Below are 19547 nucleotides of genomic sequence, written 5' to 3'. Positions count from 1 at the left end.
AAAATATTTAGCCTATCTTTCTATAAACCTCTTCTCTATAACCTCTATCTCCATTACAATCTGCATAACTATCTTACTAAGAAACTTAATTATGCTGTCTTCAAATACCTTCTTGCCAGGATTCCCTATCCTAATTAATATAAAACACTTAACTAGTTCCTTTAAATCTTTTTTATCTAAGCCCTAGATATTTAATGCTTCTCCTTCTACTTCATCCACAGGATTATTTGCGCTAAACCCCCTATCCACAAACATGCGATCATCAACCCTAACAGGGTCAAAGAAGGTAGTGGCTGCGGACGTCACAAGGCTAGCCTGGTAAATTATTACTAGAATATCTAGCTAATCAGGTAAACTATAGCTTCAGAGATGGACCATGTCCTTTATATTATAATTAATCATACATATAAAGCTGTTCCTATCAGAATCCAGGCTTATTATATAGGGCAAGCACTTACATCTAATATTTGCACTCAGTGCCATTATTAAGTAAGTCTGCCTCAGACACACCCTTCTAGGTTATCACCTTTTTAATCGCGCTTTCTAATCTTGTAGAATCAAATCGCGACTTAACTCCACCTCTAATGTTGACTGGAACACAGCTTAATTTCTTACTAAAAATGTCTGCCGCCAGATCAGCGTACGCGGCAATGCATTCATTGATGTCCATTTCAAGCTGACTAAGCATGATCGCAATCAGCCTGTTATGATGGTTGGGTTAGTCACATTTCTTAAAGAATAGGTCAACCTACCTGCCGGTGCTGGTGCCTCCAATAAGGTCGAACACTTCGCATGGCTTTATAGAAGGAAGGCTGTTCTTTTTTTGTTCGTGGTTCAGTCAATCCATGATGCTTTTCAAGATGTAGAGCGATGAGAGCCCTCACATGCCGCCACCATCAAGGGCCAGCAAACAGAGGCCTGTACTGTCAAGAGGATTCGCCTCTCTAGCATGATTGGTCAACATCGCCTGCTCCATGCTTTAATGAATATCTGAGCTTGAACTTGCTCTTCCGAGCTCCAGCGAACATCGACCTAGGAGAATGCCGCTGGTAACGAGTTGGGCGACGAGCCAGCTGTCAGACACTTAAGATGATCTAACCCCTGCCATTCAGCCCCCATCCCGTCACGCGGTTCCCCGCAACTGCTTGGTTCAGGCAACAGATTTTGATTCGCTCAACCTTAGTACTACTGCTAAGACTCAATGGCTATTCTAAAAATAACACTAATCACCCTCCGATTCTCAAAAGTAGGTAGCGGGGAGCCTTCAAGCCACGAACTTCGGCACGCTAGCGGGCTCCAAAGTATGGGTATTGGCTTCCCATCGCGATTTCGAGGTATGAGGAACGAATTCAAAGATATCATGCAATTGAAGCTGTCAAAGTAACGATTTCACATGTAGTTGACTCGATGAGGTGCCGCTTTGTCACGGTGGGTGCTGAGCCAGATGATTTCGGTTGTCAGACTATTTGGTGGATTCGCTGTAGGAAGAATCACTTGCCTATCCAATCATCAATCTCATTTTACCGCGCTTCACTGGAATCCCTCCATAACAGAACCATTGCTAGGTATTCAGCATCGTGGCTGGAGCCAATGCAATAAGGATGTTCTGATTTCTGGGGGTCATGATGCAGCCTTTTGAGACCAGTACTATTGGATGCGTTTGTATTTAGGGATATAGGTTATGTAAATTATTCTCTGTCATTGGGTTGCCGTACCATTCAAAACGGAATCACGTAATAGGGCTCTTGAAAATGTTTATAAAAGTGGCTTAGTATGTTTTATATGAGGGCACCTAAGAGTATTCAAGAGGATAAACATTTGCACCAGTTTTACATCCAGCAGTAGCTGGAGTGAACGTTGTATCATTCATATGATCTATCGGTGTTCTACTACTTATGATCTTGAGTATAGAATGTTGATCTTTTAGCAAATGGCACACCTCATGGAATTTCTGTGGCATAGCTTCGATCAGAAAGCATAACTTGTTATACATCGTCTGTACTCGACATACTCTAGCCCTACAGGAAAGATGCAACAACAAATAGTTTTGGACTTAGATTTGATTCTGTAGCCCAAAAAGCGGTGATAGCACTCCCAGAAGCAGATTGAATGAGTAAAGTAAAGTAAAGTAAAGCTCCAGCAATATGCTAATCACCCACTCAAAAGCACGCTGAGAAAGATCCCACCAGTCTGCCCAACTCTGGACGCTCACCTAGTGCAGATACCTATAGTCAATCAGAACCATCCCCTCGACATACTGCTCCCACCTGATCATGTCCTTGTCATAATCCCAGTTCTCAATCTGCTGTGTGATGCACTGCAAGGCAGCATCGGTCAGTCCCTTGAGAGAATTATCCTCGGTGATGATCTCGAAAATCAGATCGCCTACCTGCGTGTCGGGAAAGGACTCCCGACGGGGGGAGAAGTTGCCCTGGCCGGCCTGCAGGATCTTCAATACTTCTTTGAGCATCGTCAGAGCAGGGAGGTCGGGGTCATCGGGGCGAATCAGGAGGAAACTTTTGTAGGTGCGGGCCTCGTGGAGTTTGAACTTGGGCTGCTTCGGCATTGTGAGTGGTGCTTGTGGCGGTTGTGGTTTTCAGGTTGCGTTGTTCAAACTGAGAGTGGTAGAGATAGTAGGGGTTCAGAGAAATGACGGAGATGATGGTGTTAATGATAGAATCGGAGTGATATTTATATTGGGACTAAGACATTGCTTCGAGGCATACGGCTGTTATCTTAAACATACAACAATGGACTATTCCTATGTTCTAGACACTTCATTATCATAGCATTGTTGGCCACAACCTTTCAACTACCCTTTGAACCCATAAACAGCGGAGGAACAAAGGCTTGTCTCAGGAGATAGAACGGACCACGACTTCTCGAAACTCATCGCCGTAACAAAGAATCTCAATTAATGCCGCGCTCAAGGGTCTCAGAATTCGGTTTGCCGAGTCAAAGAGATGTTTTACCCTTACAGCCATGCCGAAGAGCCCTTTTGAATTGAGGAGCTTCCGTTCAGTTGAACGTAGTACCGAGTCAAGGACACCGTTCGCTTTCTTGGTATGCCGCTTGTCATGAAACCAGTGTCACCACCCAGTAGTCTTGAATTGCTTTTCAAAGAGACTGAAATTAGTTATTGTGAGGTGCAGTGACACTAAGGTAGAATCCTATATCTTGTGCGACTCCAGCACCAGAAATGAATTTCGGATGTAAGACAAATCTGATAGTGTCTAGTACAACGTAAATGCTTTTGGCCCACAGGTATGGTGCAACGGCTTGAGTAAGCTTCGAGCAAGTCATCAGTGACATTTGATCCTGGAGGGCTGCGTAAGCGAATTAACAATAGTCCTGCGCTTGGCGTTGTTGCGATGGTACCTAGAAAATAAGTCTTGTAGTCCTAGGGATGAGTATATAGCATGGCAATACCATATTCAACCCCCTTTGTCGCTTGAGATCTGAGAGGAGGGTGTGAGTACTCTATAATATCTTGTTTGCTGATCATTTCACTGGTCATCCAGTTATCATATTGTCCCTTCTTGATATTCCCCTGAAAGCTGACCTTGATGACCACGGTGCCATGGTAGAGTATAAGCCTTGCAACACCGAAGACTCAAAAGAGTAGTAATTAGGAAATGCCTTATAATTGCTGTGTTCCAGCAGACTATTGTATATATATATAAGTAGCCTTGCCGCGACCTTTTGGCTCTTCCGTAACTTTACCCATAGTCTTTCTCCGCGCACGCGTCGAGACAAGTAAATCTCTTACCTCGGAATTGAGTCTATATATCCGAATTTGAGCTGTTTGTACACGAGGACGTATAACTAACATGGAGTGAGGATATGGGTGTCTATCCTTCCATATTGGGTTTAGCGCGGCCTCGCTTGTTGACAACAGCTCTCGTGACCTCGTCCATCTCGTCTCTCTCATAACATCAATTCTCATCGAATATCATGATCATTCGCTCTATCTTGTTCTCCCAAAGATGTTACAGGCTGTCCACAGCTTTGCCCATCGTGGTTTGCACGCTCCGTCCTTACCTTTTGTCTCCATCTTATTCAGTAAAGCTTTGCTTTCAACTTACCCATGCTTCCAGTTTTTCAAAGGTGCATGCAAGGACAACATCGGGACTTAGTAAGACGTCATCCCTGCAGCAGATCTGGTTCCTTTAGGCTGACTTGTTGAAGGGATTGACCCCTATGCTTACACGAGCGGTCGGTGGTTACGTCGCGACAAGGTGGAGCGTGACTCGCGCTACATCAAGTTCAATTTCGAAGCGCTTTGCCAGAGGGTTATTCATCTATGTCCTGGAGCAGACGCCATCGCAGCATGTCGAAAAATTGAAGGAGGTTTCAATAGGGTGTTTATTTTCACGTTGAATAATGCCAAGCAACTCGTGGCTAGACTTCCATTTCCGTTAGCTGGGCCAAAGAAACTGACCACTGCTTCTGAGGTCGCCACGATTCACTACCGTGAGTCTGTTATAGCAGGTTGATTAAGCAGGAGCTGATTGATCCATCCATTATAGTGCAAGCGAAGACCAGCATTTCCATTCCTAGGATCCTTGACTGGCATAATGACGCTGCAGATGCAGACAATCTCATCTGTAGCGAATATATAATCATGGAACACGCAGCTGGTGTCTCATTGTGCGAGAAATGGCATCAAATGGCTGGAGATCAGCAAGTCCGGTGCATAGATGCGATTTACCGAATGATCAAAGAGGCAGTTGACCTGGAATTTCCGGCATTTGGGAGCATATACTTCAACAATACTCTCAATTCTCAGTACAGTAAATACGTGGATAACAATTTCTGTATTGGACCACATTGCAGTACTCGATACTGGGACTGTGATCCTGGAGAAGATAGGTATTATGACAATGTGAAGCCAAATCATGGGCCTTGTAAGTTACAGCGGAATCTCGGTCCTCCAGGCAAGTTCACTTACTGTGATGAATAACCAGGGACTAGTCTTGACGAGTATTGCGATGGCCTAATTGATGCTGGCATTTCGAGGGTACCCATAGCCAATACTGAAGTCGAGAAAAAGCCACTCTATCATGGATCGGTTCAAACACACTTGCGCCTTCTCGACGACGCCCGGAGTGTACTGCGGCAAATCGCCGCGGATTCTCGGATTAAAAACGCTGCCTCGCCGCTATTCTTCAACCCCGACTTGCATATGAGAAATATATTTGTTTCGGAAGACGATCCTTCTCTCATCACCAGTATTATTGACTGGCAGGCAGCTAGTATCGAACCAGCATTTTGGTATTCAGATGAAGTGCCGGACTTTGCGACAGGAAATGAGATCTGCGCCAAGACTTTTGACCTCTCCTCACAGTTTCTTACACCGAAACTCTCTGGACCGAGATTGATGAATGAAAACCTCTTTCGACCTTTTCGCTACTGCTACAGGACGTGGAAGGATGGCGCAGTAGCTCTACGTCACGAGTTGATTGAAACATCCCGACATTGGAAAGAGCTAGGATTTGACGGTCAATGCGTATACCCAATGCCTACGGCAGAAGAATTAGCGAATCATCAGAGGGAGTACAGACTCTTTGAAGCAGCGCAGAATTTGCGTCGTGACTTGGCAGGCTTACTCAACACTGCGACAGATGGTTGGGTACCCTTAGACGCCTGGGAAGCGACAGAACTGGCTCACAAGGAACTGTTCAGTGGGATGTTACAGGCTGTCTTGACCAACCCAGACCAGGATGACAATGAGCCAGTAAAAGATGAAAGAACTCTCAGATCCATCTGGCCCTTTGACATTGATGGATCAAGTGGATAGAATGTAGACAAGTAGACTCTACTTCTCTTTTTTACACCATGCCTCACATCCCACACAAAATAACCCTCGTTTTCCGAGCTTGGCAGAGAGAAATCTTAAGAGAGGATTGACAGCTCGTGAGCGAAATTGGTTGTTTCTTTGCCTGCCGCCTTGATATATTCTATGTACCAACAATAAGAAACCCGAGACGCGCTGAGAAGACAAAACAAGCGAATATAATATGGATGGTGGCACAAGAGGTGGACTGTCCTCAGATTGATAAGGTTATGGAAATAAGCAGTGGTTTGTAGAGTGCAGACTAGTTCTTGCATCTGGCCTGCGGATATCGTTCCAAAGCACTCTCCAGAACTGCCTCAATCAGTTCTTGATGGCTGATACCTTGAGCCTCTGTTGTCTTGGTGAGGGTCGACCAGCTCGGCCGCAGACCGGGAATAGCATTTATCTGAGCGGGTGAGTAGTGGACTGTACATTCCAGAGGACACTTACCTCAAGAACATATGGATTGCCGTCTAGATCCCATCTCATATCAATTCTGCCAATATCCTGACCCTCGAGAGCTTGCCACGCCTGAAGTGCAAGTGCCTCGGCTTGCTGGACCTTAGGATTATCCTTGCTACTCACAACACGGGTGGGGTAATCATCTTCAACATCGGGGGCCCAGTCCGAGGTACTGTAGCACCCATCGGCAGGTCTCACCGATTCCCAGTCCAGATGTACTGTTCCAAGAATCCGGGCTGACTTTCCGCTCCCGATGATACTTACCGTGTATTCTTCTCCTGCTAGGAAACTCTCGATGATGATACTCTGATCTGGATATTTGGTTTTTAATTTTTGGGCCCCGTCTTGAAGTTCGGCGAGATTATGGACCTTGCTGAAGGAGTAGATGCCTTTTGATGATCCTTCACAATTCGGTTTGATGCAGAGGGGGAACCGTTTCAAGGCCTCCGCATGAGGAGACCGGCTCAGAATTTCGTTAATTGGCCGCCTGTCACGGTCTGGCCAGGCCGCAGGAACAATGACGAATGGTGCCGTGGGAATTTCCATATGCTCCAGAATCATCTATCATAGTCAGCCGGCCTTCTCAATGCCAATATATGTCAAGGTACCTTTGTCCTCCCCTTATCGTGCGAAAGCGACAACGTCGCCGCATCAGAGAAAACATGCGAAATATGAAAGGTATTACGAGGGGGGTTTTTGGGGGCATCTTGAGACTTCGGTATAGGACGGTCGAAGTTGAAGTAGTGAATGATGATAATACTCAAGCAATTTGATTTATGGGAGAGGAAGTAATTCTGTCGCAGCAATTGAAAAGGCACGGCGGCGTCACAATTTGGCTGCTCAGACTCGTTGTCCCGAAGGAAGAATGCTTTTTCTATTGACGCACACACACAGCCATATAGCGCCATTGCCAGCGTTCTTTTAAGCCAGGGATGTTGCTTGCTGCATGCGGCCAATAAATCTTGAATCTTAACCGCCGAGCTGCATTCCCCTGACCAGCTAGTACAGACTGCACAGTAGTCAGGACGTAGTACCGGATCGGGCAAGGAATGTCAACATGTACTCCGTACCTGGAGATCCCATATGTCACTGCTAGAGGACCTTATAACCTCGAAGTATGCTGGAGCACAAAATATACGGAATGTTACGTCTTCGTCTCTCTCCAAATAGGATACCTAGTGGATACTATAGCATAACTGCTGGAAGGTAAGGATATCATAAACAAACTCGAAAAATACTTGAACCACGCACTCCTTCTGACTTGACGCCATGGCACTTCAAAACAAGGGGAAAAATTTTAGAGTTGGTTTGTCAAGTTGTCAAGTAAATACAGTGCGCCAAATAAGACAGAATCCTCCGTCCGTTAGGATAGCCACAAATACCTCACTGTCCCCACAGCCCGCGCAGGGATTCAGCAAGGCCACAGGTATCTTCCATGTGCTGTGGGCCGGATCCTGATGGAAGCAAGTTCATTCAAAAGCTCTGGCTGACTCCCTATTACGTACACCGCTGGTAGGTGCACATTTCTAGCTTGGGTGTCTTTGATTTACGTAAAAGGTCGCACCAAGGTATGTGACTTCACTCTCGATGTGATGAGTCAAATCATGCAGCATTCCCGCGTTATATATACTGGGAAATGAACTCTAGTCTGAGTAACGAAGTAGAATACTACTTACACCGTAGCTTTCTGCTACAGCTCGAGTACTGGTCACTTGCTCCCGTACGGTGATATCTTTCATCCAAGATACTCACAATGTCTCCCCGTTTCTACAGTCTGTGGACAACTTCAAAATGCCTTCCAATTTTCACACGAGCCATTATGCAGCGCAGAATCACCACGGCATCAACCCTAGGCGCAGAGCCTGTAGTGGCAGAAAGGCAGGTCTTCACTCCGCCACCAATCACCTATTCCGTTGAAAGAGAAGATCCCTATTGGAAGAAGATCCCTAGGTGGGAAGATGTTACGGCAGATCAATTCCTGAGTCACAAGTGGCAGGTAGGTCGTGACCACAGATCGTGCTGGCAAAAAGCATATTAACGACTTAGATGGGAAACACGGTTCAAAGCGCAGCTGGCCTTGTAGAGTTCCTCTCGTCAGTCTTGCCAGCTACGATTCCCCCGCAGAGAGACATGGAAAGTTGGCTTCGAATTACAGATATACGCACTCGGGAAGACTTCATTGAACGGGTCCTAGAGGGAATCAAGAAGGCCCCCATGGCCATTCGGTTGTCCCCTCACATACTCAGCGTGGTAAACTGGTCTGATCCATTGAACGACCCGGTCAGACGGCAGTTTGTGCCGATTTCCTCCCCACTGAATATCGACCACCCAATGGCGGTGTTGGACCCAATGCATGAAGACAAGTATTCGCCTGTGGATGGGTTGATCCACCGATATCCGGACCGGGCCCTTTTTTTTGGTTCGTGCTGGACGTATCTAGTCGTTACTGCGCTAACAATGTACAGCAACATCTATCTGCCCTGTGTACTGCCGCTTCTGCTTCCGCTCCTATACCGTCGGTACAGAAACGGAATCGGTCAAGAAGAAGCGCTTCCTCCCTCTGCCGAAGAAATGGGCCCCTCGATTCGAGTACATTGAGAAAACACCGTCGCTCAGAGACATCGTCGTCTCAGGCGGAGACACGTACCTCCTTGAACCGTCACAGCTGCATTACATCGGCGACCGACTCCTGGGTATCCCCCACATCCGTCGATTCCGCTTCGCCAGTAAGGGACTTGGCGTGTCCCCTAGTCGACTTATCGACCCGAACGATAACTGGACAGATACTGTCATTGAGCTCGATCGCCGAGCCCGTAGGGCAGGCAAGCATATCTGTATCCACACGCATATCAATCACCCCAATGAGATCACCTGGGTGACGAGGCGCGGTGCGCAGCGTCTGTACGAGGCTGGGGTCACCGTGCGGAATCAATCTGTGCTCCTGAATGGGGTTAACAATACTCTTGAGACCATGACAGAGCTTGTTCATGCGCTTGGAGATATTAACATTCAGCCGGTAGGTTGGCTTCATTTAAAAATGTACCCAAAGCTCTTACTGAGATGTCTGCAGTACTACGTCTACCAAGGGGATATCGTCCCTGGGGCAGAGGATCTCCGCACCCCGCTGAGCCATGGTCTACATCTGGAGCGGCATATTCGCGGACGTATTGCGGGATTTCTTGTCCCGAACTTCATTCTCGACCTACCAGCCGAGGGTGGAAAGCGATTGATTCGATCTGTCGAGAGCTATGACCGGCGCATTGGGCTGGCTACATTTTCTGCGCCAGGCCTGAAGGGGGATCCCACGGAGATGCAGTATTGGGATCCGTTGTGGTCACTTTCCCAGGATGCCAGAGAGGAGGTCTTGGAGAAGTATGGTGGGAAGTAGTGTGTTGCAACAAGCTTGTGGATTTTGGACTATCGCTTAGAGACTACCTCGCGAGTTAAGCCAAATAGCCAAAAATAATCCTGGTCTGCAACTATATTTCTCCTTCTTCTTCGTCTTTTTTGGGGGCGTGTCAACGTGCTTTAACTATTTTCACTGCGGAAAAAGGAAAATTAAAACCTGTTATTGAAACTGGATTTGACAACATCTTTCCTCTAGCGCTGTTGTGTGCTGTCACTCACCGGATCCACCGTGGCACAGTGGAAAGAGCCTCTGATACAGTTGACATGCCTGAAGGGGCAAAGTATGCATTTCATCCCTAGAGATTTATACCACCTTGCAGTCTGCTGGTTACTGGCCTTAACTACAACCCTTTCCTGTCTAACACCAAGGCATTAAGACGCAACAGTGGGCTTGTTATATAAAGGGGCGGATCCTTCAGCTCCCTAATCCACTAGCACTATATGTTTGCGCAGTGCTCCTTCTATAACTTTATTTAGGTTATAGATAAGCAGCCCTTCACAAATTAGAAGGATCATCGTATTAATATATATTATATATAGCATGTGGGTCATTGACCTCAAGTATCTCTATCTTATATCCTGCATGCAGGCAGCACTAGATGTACTCCACTCTAGCTTGGTTTATAATATGGCTAAATTATCTAAGGATAGTCTTGCTAAACCATATAAAGTCTACTGTATTAAACACAGGGCGGCTGTTGTTAATCACCCACAGACTAGATTTACCCCCATCCTCATCCAGCAAGATATTAGATAAGGTGTGTGGCAGGTAGCAAATGATCTTTACCTAGCGGTCTAGTGCCAGCTTACTTAGGATAGTATTATAACTAATTTCAATCTCCTGATTGTAGCAGGGCTAAGTAAAGCAGGATTTAATTAACATGTTCTAGACACTCATAAGCCCATTATAGGGCATCACCCTGGTATATCTATTAATATCTAGCCAGTTGATCCCTATGGGCGGCTGGTAAACCTACACCCTCTCTGCCTGAAGGATCTCTGCTAAGTAGTCTAGTTCAGCTTTAGCCTTGGCAATCAGCTTTTAATTAAAAGGACATTAAGGCTTAAAGCAATAGACATGGTGTAAGGGTATTATTACTTTAATCATCACTGTGGGAGCATTGGGAAAGCATACTTGCCTTACTTGCCCCACAATTACCAACAGGAGAGGAGACCATTCATTATCAGCTTAGACAGATGGTTAAGAAGAGTAAACTATTGCAGTGTAATTGACAAGGCAATTAAAAATTGTTGGGAAGAGGCTAAGTGCTGGCTTTCTCTCTGGTGCTGGTCTCTCGAAGAAAAGATAAATGCAATCAATGGCCGGTCTCAATACTCGAAGGGCTACGATGCTTCCTGTTAAAAGTGCCTGCTATTTGGATCATTTCTGAACTGGGCTGTCTACGTCTTACACGCCATGAGGGCCTCCATATACGGCCACACAGGGTTACAACAGTATCCAGGGCGGGCGTAACCGCATATATGCGAAGCTATTTGGAATACCCACCAACATGCCCACCATTACTAAAGTACCATCATCCTTTTCGCATCCAGACGAGGGGTCCACTCCACTTCCGGAAAATAGACTCGGCTCCGGTTGGCTGATGACCCCCTTGAAGAGCGGACCTGTCAGCTAATCAGATCGACGGCAAGGCACCCCCCCATAGCTCGAAGACATGCGGAAAAGGGACGTCCGGTCGAGATACCTCACTGCTGCTCCACTGCTCGGGGGCAGTTGCATTGAGTATCGACAGCTAGGACGGGCCGTAGAGGACAGATCTCGCTCCATTTCCCTAGAACTTCCGACATCGGAATCTGACGACAGTGGGGTCTCCTGGCCGTGTATCTCAGCATTGTAAGCGGACTAAAGCGGGATTCAATCCCGTCAAGGATGGTCCTATAGAATGAGCGCATGTGAGCTATTAAAAGTAATCTTAATTACATTCAACTCGAGTACCAAACATCTCAATGAAATAAGCGACACAGAGCCCATCCGTAGGTAGCCCGTATAGTGGTCAGCCGTTCCCTGCGGATGGTGATCACTCGCTGTATCTGCTCGGTGGAAACAGACTCGACACTGGCCGATGCGATTGAAGCGTATTGCTCTTCGTAATGAGCATCCAGTATTGCTTGGAGTTTCTCTTGGTCGATCTCGGTCTCATCAGATGGAGTTCCGAGAAGTTGTTCGCACAAGTGGACGACTTCGGCTTCGAATCGCTTGGACTCTCGACAGATATCCAGCAATCTGGTCATGGCCTGGATGGTAATTGAGGCGGAGGCTCCGAATCTGGTCTCGGAGGTCTTGCGATACTGAACTGTGACGTCGTGTATCACATGGAGCTCTGCGTGAGTCATATGTAGACACTGAGTGTACAACTCGTAGACCGACTTGACAAATCCCTGGCCTCGAAGCTTCGGGTTAATGTTTGGGTGCTGGAGGGTATTGAACAAGGTTCTCCAGGTCTCTCTTAGAGAAATGATCTGCCAATCATGGGTAAGGGGCGTGATTTCATTGTCTGGATTCTATCTTCCCGACTGCACGTTGGAGATTGCATAGCTGGTGGTTGGATGGACTTCTGGTTCGCTAGTACCTCCTAGGGAGTCTCTTGCCAACTATGGGTGTATCCCTCAAGCAGCAGAGTACCCCTGGCCGATGGCTATGATCCTTGGATGAGAGACTTGCAGGTTTGATACAACTACAAACTGTTTATTCGTCCCAATTGCCCTTTTATTCATTCCCATTGTGAGACTTGTTCTCTTATTCCCATCTATACCTTGCTTGGGATGTTGATCCCACTGACCGATACCACAACATCTACGCAACCCATCCTATGCTGCCTGAGATTATCCCATAGAGCTTAGGTAGCCGAGAAATAAATAATCTTGGATATAGAAATGCTACAATGGAAGTTGAGGGTTCAGATTAAGGTTTATCAAATGTGCGGGGGATATCCGCATGCGGCAGTAACCACATAAACAAATGCCATCCATGATTCCAAATCTCTGAATGTATGTCATTGATCATGATTCTTATCTTCGCAACTCAAGCAATCGAACAGCAAGGAGAGTTCTCCTTGCTCGATGGCTGAAAATACTCGCCACCGTCTTTATGGGTTGCAGCAATTTCCCAGCCTATATGTCTTTGGCAACATTGGGGATTCTCCTTCATAGCTGTCGACCTGCCTTTACCTCGGCAGCGTGATCTATATATGAACAGCGGGAAAACTAGCAGCCAGACAAATGCACAGCTCTTTAGTTTCAGTGATCATGTCTGAACGGCGATCTGCGCAGGATTCGGGTTCTTCGGGTAGTTCGGTTGGGTCAAGCAGGCATGTAGACATGGTCTCCACTGCCTCGTGCCTGATGGGTTGAAAATTGAAAGAAAGTGTAGGACAGGGTGTGGTTCATGCACGTACTGAACGACTGCTTCCATAACTGGTTAGTTAAGTAAATGATTGCAAAACAGACAATCAAAGCATCACCTTCCCCAGTTTCTGCGCCAGGATCTCTTCCTCCACCGGACAGGATCCCTTACCCATCTAGCTCGGCCTTTCCGGTGGAGGCAGGTGGACTGGCTCGAGGTCGAGGGAATGAAGACTTGTATTCAGGAATTCCGGCGTCTAAGTCTGCTGAACACTTTTTGCCATGTACTACTAGTAATTATCCGATGTTTGTACCTAAAGAGCTAAGGACGTCGAAAAGTGTATACGAGGCAGGAGACACCTAGTAATCCAGCTCCTGCGCCATTCCTTTGCAATTTCGCTGACAGGGCTGAAATTATTTCCGAGGCAAACAGGTCCCCACTGCTGTGAAGCTGTAGGCTAACTGTATCGTACCAATGCAAGATTAGCATGCTTGAAACTAGTTAGGACAAACCCTTTTCACGACCAAGGAAGGCTTGGCAGCGGCCAATTGTCCCAAAGGAGAATCCCCCGAGGTGGCGCGCCCTAGCGTGTCTGGAGTTTCTCTCATTCTCATCTTGTCCGGGCTCGGTGAGGTGGCGACTGCTGAGCTCAAAAGGATCACTGTGTGCATGATATTCTACTCAGAACAATTGGACGAAGGACCATTTGGAATTCCCGTACTACCATGATAGTGAGATTATCTTGAAACCATCGACTAGGGCTCATTTAAACACCCATGTGGACAAGCTGTAACCGGTCGCAACGGCCTAAGGCCTCCTAGACGGCACATGATAATGGGTATGAACCAATCAGAAAGTGAGGCAGTACTAATTAAATGAAGAGCTAAGACAGAGAGCCAAAAGCTTCGGTAACAAGGCATGTGAGTGGCAGCTCGATAAGCACTAAGAAGACGCTAACAAGCCACCAACAAGTCTAGAACAAGTCTAGACAAGCCTAACAAGCACTAAGCAGCGGTCTTGTCTTGGGGCCCCGCATAATTTACCCTCAAACTGAAACATGGAGATTCTCCTGTGGAGGACAATACACTCCCTTCAAACTCGTGGCCTTAACCAGGCTCTCCCAACGCCACAATCCTCTGATCCGCAGGCCTCAGTCCAATAGGGTAGTTTGTGCAAAACCCCATGGCACAACTCCGCTTTGTTGGTCCGGCGCCTGGCCGCTTTCGGGTAAATTGTCTCCCATTGCAACCATTATCCCTTGCTTACGGGGTGGGGGAAATGGGAAAAAGCCCGGCGGCACAAGCTGCGGTAACATCGGACTCGGACCGCTACTTGCTGACTTGATTGCATATAATAATTAACCCACGTATCACCTATCACGCGCACACCCATGCAGACGCGCAGGTATTAAAAGATAACATCCCCTAAAAACCCAGTCGTGCCTGCCTCGTTTCATTTCTCACATTTCTCTCAAATCGTCAACATGGATAACGTCGTCACAGAGAAGCCGACCTCATCGTTGGAGCTCGAGGAGCAGCCCACCTCCAAGGGCGGACCTGTCTACGATGTCGGCGAGAAGGTCGACTTCGACAGAGCGGGCGCCATCAATGCTGAGGATATCGAGCATAAGATGACTGTGCTAGAGGCTGTCAAGGCCTATCCCGCTGCCAGTTGGTGGGCATTCGTCATGTCATGCACCATTGTAAGCTCTTGCCCATGATTGGCAGATCATTTCTCTAACCTAACGCTGCGATAGATCATGGAGTCATACTGCGTTTTCTTGATGGGACAGTTCATAGCCACACATAGATTCGCCCAGGATTTTGGTGTATGGAGCGACGTAAAAGGCGATTATATTATCGAAGCTTCATGGCAGTCAGCATTCCAGTGTAGCGGACCAATCGGTGCCTTCATCGGTGTATTCATCGCAGGTCCCATTACCAGTTGGATTGGATATCGATGGGCAACCATTGGCGGTCTCATGTGCCTGAACGGCTTCATCTTCATCTTCTATTTCGGAAACAGCCAGGGGATGTTTTTCGCGGCCCAGATCCTGGAAGGCATCCCGTGGGGCATTTTTATCGCCAATGCACCCGCCTACTGTGCCGAAATTGTGCCAATGAGATTGAGAGCTCCAGCGACGCAGATGTTGCAGATGTTCTGGGCTATTGGGTCGATCATTGTCGGCGGTATCACTTACCACTACCAATCCAAGAATGACTCCTCAGCATACAGGTTCGTCCGCTCCCATAGATGCCATCGAGGAGCACTGTACTAACAGTCATACCAGAATTCCCATTGCACTCCAGTGGATGTTTCCTACTCCTCTCGCTATCCTACTCTTCCTTGCGCCTGAATCACCCTGGTGGCTCGTACGAAAGGGCCGTCTGGCTGAGGCAGAGAAGGCTGTCAAACGCCTTGGACGCGCGAGTGCAAATGATAATCCCGCTGACGCAGTCGCAATGATGCGTCGCACGATCGATCTTGAGAAGAGCCAGAAGCAGCCCAGTCTCGTTGAACTGTGGAAAGGTACCGATCGCTACCGCACATTGATTGTGTGCGGTGTGTACGCATCTCAGAATCTGACGGGCAATCTGATTGCTAACCAAGCGGTTTACTTTTTCAAACGTGAGTCCAACCATTTCCTGCAACCTCATAGCAGACTAACACCAGCTCAGAGGCCGGCATGGCCGACAACACCGCATTTGCACTTGGTCTCATCACTTCTGCCCTCCAGTGGATCATGGTCATGCTCTCTTGGGTCCTCACCACATACCTCGGCCGACGCACCATCTATGTCTATGGTCAATTCATCAACTGTGCATTCTTGATCGCGCTTGGTATTGCGGCTTCAGTTGGCGGTGGTAAGGCGGCTAGCAATGCGCAAGCATCCCTTGGCTTGATCGTCTCCGTCCTGTTCTGCTTGGGACCCGCCCCTGCCTCATGGGTCATCATCGGCGAGACATCTTCCGTTCGTCTCAGGCCACTGACAACCGGTATTGGACGAGGTGCCTACTACTTGGTCAATATTCCTTGCATCTTCCTTGCCAGCTACATGCTCAACGATGATAAGTGGAACCTGGGCGGCAAGAGCGGCTATGTCTGGGCTGCCACCGCCTTTATCTGCACCCTCATGGCTTGGATCTGGGTTCCAGAGATGAAGAACAGGTCCTTCCGCGAGATCGACATTTTGTTCAAGCGACATGTTCCGGCTCGCAAATGGAAGCAGACGGTCGTCGATATCGACGACGATGAGTAGATGGAAATTGCTGTTCGGAGAAGCCTGAGTGGCGCTGCTTGTGCCGGAATGGGTGGTAGGGACGAGTTTCTCACTAGATACTTACAAGTGATTATTTTCACAAGATGAGTTGAAGGGTGAGAATCACGTTGGAATGTACTGCATCCTCTACCCTCATTGGTAATGGCTGCTACAGTACCAGGCTTGCTTTTGGTATATCTGATTTATGAGGTGTTGCACGATTTATAACACGTGTACGTAGGGGTATCAACAAGGCAATAATAATACAGGTATTCACTTTCTTGTCTAAACTCTATGCATGGATGCACCTATATACTTTTACATACAAAATAGCTAATAAATAACATACTCCTCCCTATCCCTAATACATAACTAGCTAATATACTAACTATAGAGTCTTAAGGGGTTAATAGCTTTCTACTTAACAATTTAAACTAGAGATAGCTAATCTGTACCAATGCTAAGGCTATTAGCAGAATGAGTAGAGATTGGACAACTTCAAGCGATGGCCGCAAGAGGAAATTGGCCAACCTTAATGCTTGGAAAGATCGGCGGGCTTGGTTCCAGCATCAGTTCATGATTTCTCGATAGAAGAGGGCTTATTCTTACCAAAGCTTTGGTATTTTTCCGACCTCTCGGGGTTCTCAAGGTCTGAGTAGTGCGCTCCCGAACGCCAACGCGGCCAGGAGGAGACTGATCTGACCGACGGATCGATCTGACGACCATCTTTCCGAGATCTTGTCGCGATCGCGCAGTTCCCCAGACGCGTAGGATGCAAGGAACTGGCATACGACCAATTCAAAGCCGTCGATATCGACAAGGATTGGGTTGGATGGATGGGTGGAGGTGCGGTAGAAGTGAAAAAACCTACTGCCGATCAGCACCGGCACCCCGGGTTAGTCGCTCAACATACTTCAAAATCTCCTGCCTCTGAGGAAGGATCTCCACGAGAGCCTTCCAGCGATCTCTGGGTGTTTTGAGGTCGATGAACGGATAATTGCTGAAGCTGTTTTGGAGTCCCAACACAGAGCTCGCCTTGTGGGTAATTGATCCATCGGTGTCGTGTGAACCCAGTAGGGAAATGACTGTATTCTCTCCAGAGCACACGTAATTCGCAGGGTCCTCTTGATTAACCGATCCTGATGCAAGTCCGATATGCAGAGGAGATGCCGAATTCCTGATTGGAGGCTGATCATTTGCACCATCCAAGCCAGTAACGTGAGAGGCATCAGCGTTGCTATTCTGAGGACTTAACATGGCCCGCTTCCGCGGAGAAGATTCCTCAAAATCATAGACACAGATCTGGGGATGACCGCGTTTCTGGCAGGTCGCACTTGACTTTGCGCGAGCGACACGGGTAGCACGCTTTTGTTTCGCGTTGCTGCCGCTTGGCAGTGGAACCTGTCATCTCAGAGGAGAATAAGTTGAGGTCGCCGTAATGTCTCTAAAGCTCAAGAAGGATGGAATTGTTATAGTGAGAGATTGGAAGGCCATCATCGGCGGGTGAGCACGCTGAGGTACTGTTGACTTTTCGTCTCTGCGCGGCTACACTGTAATATGCCGGGACCATATAGCCTATTAATCAGGGCCCAGTACTCCTTGTTTAGCTTTAGATAGTTATAAAGCTTCCTAGTGAAGCCGGTTCATGCTTAAAACATCAAGGAAATAGAAGTAGCATTTCCATCCTTACCTCTTCCAGCGCTGGTTGAGTCTACGTGACTTTTAGCCTCAGAATTCAGCTCACAATATCAACATTACCTACTATATGAAACGACAAAAACAGCAAAACCCACCAATCAATGCCTTCTGGATCATGATCATTCTCTCTCCACCTCCTGCACCGCAGTCAGTCCTCACGCAGTTCACTCCACAACCAACTTCTTCTCCATCTCCACAAAACACAAATCCTCAGGCAACTGCATATCCTTAAATTTCTCAACCGGAAACGGCGTCAGCTCGCCCGTCCTCCGATATCCACACCGCGAATACCACAATATCAGCTCCTCACGCGTCGAAAGCGCATTTAGCCCTCCCCTGCTAACACCCCATTTCCTCTGACAATACCCCTCCGCGTAGGCAAGTATCTTCCGCCCGATTCCACCCCGCTGGTACGCTTCATCGACAGCAAGCATGAAGAAGCGCGCGAGTCCAGCATCGTCGTCCGCGTGCGCGCCGCGCCTGGAGATGCCGATGGAGGCGATCAGAGCACCGGTGGGGTCCGTTGCGAGGAGGAAGGCACTGTCCGGCGTGGTGATCGTGCTTAGGATCTCGGTGGTCTCGATGTGGAAGCTTGAGGAGAGGGTTGTGTCGCCGGTCCAGTTTGGTCTGGGGTCTAAGGCGCGGAAGGCGGATTGGATTAGTTGTTGGATTTGGGGTGCGTCGGATGGGGTTGCGAGGCGGAAGTTGAGGGCGGGGATTGTCATATTTCAGGATTTGCTTTGTATGCTGAGTTGATATCAGTTGATTATGTATGGGTCGTTAACTGAAGGAATCATACAATACTGGCATGGACATTAATAGGAGTGTCGCACTTTCTCGGGGTTGACTGTTGGAAAGCAAAGCTTTTGGTGGACTTCTGCTGCCGTCAGACAGTGCTCTGGTAGAGTATAGTCGAAATAAAAAATATCAAGTCTTATACAGCAAACATCTGGCTGGTTGCTAATGTTATATAGGATGTACAATCTGTGGCTGCCTAATTGCGGCTTTATTATGGTTGTCGTGGTCCACGCCCTACGCCCTGCGGGATACATGGAGGGAGCATACTGTGATAATCACCAGATGCAATGTTTTGCTTACATCTCTTATCAATCACTTAATATTAGCATTCCGTAAGTAGAGATGAAATAGATATTTGACTGCTCTTTGAGGAACCACTTACGTCCAGTTTGAGAGCCCATCAGCTACGGCGGACACTAATCAATGCAATGGCTCGAATGGTAAGACGACTTTTTGTTTGATGACAGACCTTTGAGTCGAATATAGTCCCTCTTGCCGAATCACTGGCTTGCTTCAGTGTGACACGTTCATTATCGATGCGCTGATGCAGAATGGAAATATTGCTATTGATGTTGTTTTGTAAGGGTAGGGAAGGCTGGACTCAGTAGAGATCAGTAGTAATAAATAGAATGTTACATCCAACAACTCAGGGTTACTCTTCTGAGTATGACTAGATGCAACCTTTGCCCCTATTTCTTATCTATTTAACGTCTGACTCGTTT

The 19547-nt window shown here is 47.5% G+C and overlaps 7 protein-coding genes across 7 annotated transcripts; 3 read left to right on the top strand and 4 right to left on the bottom strand.

Annotated features, from left to right (window-relative positions):
* Nucleotides 1–2212: 2212 nt before the first annotated feature.
* On the bottom strand, nucleotides 2213–2566 carry Aspvir_008096 (uncharacterized protein; the record flags this gene model as incomplete). Its single annotated transcript, XM_043271272.1, has 1 exon — nucleotides 2213–2566. One exon carries the CDS (start codon nucleotides 2564–2566, stop codon nucleotides 2213–2215), a length of 354 nt encoding a protein of 117 aa, XP_043127207.1.
* Nucleotides 2567–3986: 1420 nt separating this feature from the next.
* Nucleotides 3987–5800, top strand: Aspvir_008095 (uncharacterized protein; the record flags this gene model as incomplete). Its single annotated transcript, XM_043271271.1, has 4 exons — nucleotides 3987–4020; nucleotides 4189–4473; nucleotides 4530–4907; nucleotides 4968–5800. The coding sequence occupies 4 exons, from the start codon at nucleotides 3987–3989 to the stop codon at nucleotides 5798–5800; spliced, it is 1530 nt and encodes a 509-aa protein (XP_043127206.1).
* A 298-nt stretch (nucleotides 5801–6098) lies between these two features.
* On the bottom strand, nucleotides 6099–7004 carry Aspvir_008094 (D-alanine--D-alanine ligase family protein; the record flags this gene model as incomplete). The annotated part of the gene is made up of 3 exons (XM_043271270.1): nucleotides 6099–6242; nucleotides 6287–6859; nucleotides 6984–7004. 3 exons carry the CDS (start codon nucleotides 7002–7004, stop codon nucleotides 6099–6101), a joined length of 738 nt encoding a protein of 245 aa, XP_043127205.1.
* A 1113-nt stretch (nucleotides 7005–8117) lies between these two features.
* Nucleotides 8118–9686, top strand: Aspvir_008093 (KamA family radical SAM protein; the record flags this gene model as incomplete). Its single annotated transcript, XM_043271269.1, has 4 exons — nucleotides 8118–8294; nucleotides 8345–8717; nucleotides 8764–9314; nucleotides 9369–9686. 4 exons carry the CDS (start codon nucleotides 8118–8120, stop codon nucleotides 9684–9686), a joined length of 1419 nt encoding a protein of 472 aa, XP_043127204.1.
* Nucleotides 9687–11671: 1985 nt separating this feature from the next.
* On the bottom strand, nucleotides 11672–12061 carry Aspvir_008092 (uncharacterized protein; the record flags this gene model as incomplete). Its single annotated transcript, XM_043271268.1, has 1 exon — nucleotides 11672–12061. One exon carries the CDS (start codon nucleotides 12059–12061, stop codon nucleotides 11672–11674), a length of 390 nt encoding a protein of 129 aa, XP_043127203.1.
* A 2492-nt stretch (nucleotides 12062–14553) lies between these two features.
* On the top strand, nucleotides 14554–16329 carry Aspvir_008091 (putative MFS maltose transporter; the record flags this gene model as incomplete). Its single annotated transcript, XM_043271267.1, has 4 exons — nucleotides 14554–14772; nucleotides 14827–15305; nucleotides 15361–15698; nucleotides 15749–16329. 4 exons carry the CDS (start codon nucleotides 14554–14556, stop codon nucleotides 16327–16329), a joined length of 1617 nt encoding a protein of 538 aa, XP_043127202.1.
* A 644-nt stretch (nucleotides 16330–16973) lies between these two features.
* Nucleotides 16974–18752, bottom strand: Aspvir_008090 (GNAT family N-acetyltransferase; the record flags this gene model as incomplete). Its single annotated transcript, XM_043271266.1, has 5 exons — nucleotides 16974–17196; nucleotides 17243–17730; nucleotides 18020–18040; nucleotides 18092–18164; nucleotides 18208–18752. 5 exons carry the CDS (start codon nucleotides 18750–18752, stop codon nucleotides 16974–16976), a joined length of 1350 nt encoding a protein of 449 aa, XP_043127201.1.
* Nucleotides 18753–19547: the final 795 nt, after the last annotated feature.

The sequence above is a fragment of the Aspergillus viridinutans genome (assembly GCF_018404265.1).
Source record: "Aspergillus viridinutans IFM 47045 DNA, scaffold_6, whole genome shotgun sequence".
Lineage (NCBI taxonomy): Eukaryota > Fungi > Ascomycota > Eurotiomycetes > Eurotiales > Aspergillaceae > Aspergillus > Aspergillus viridinutans.
Note: the sequence above shows the minus strand (reverse complement) of the source record. Positions and strands in the feature narration are given on the sequence as shown.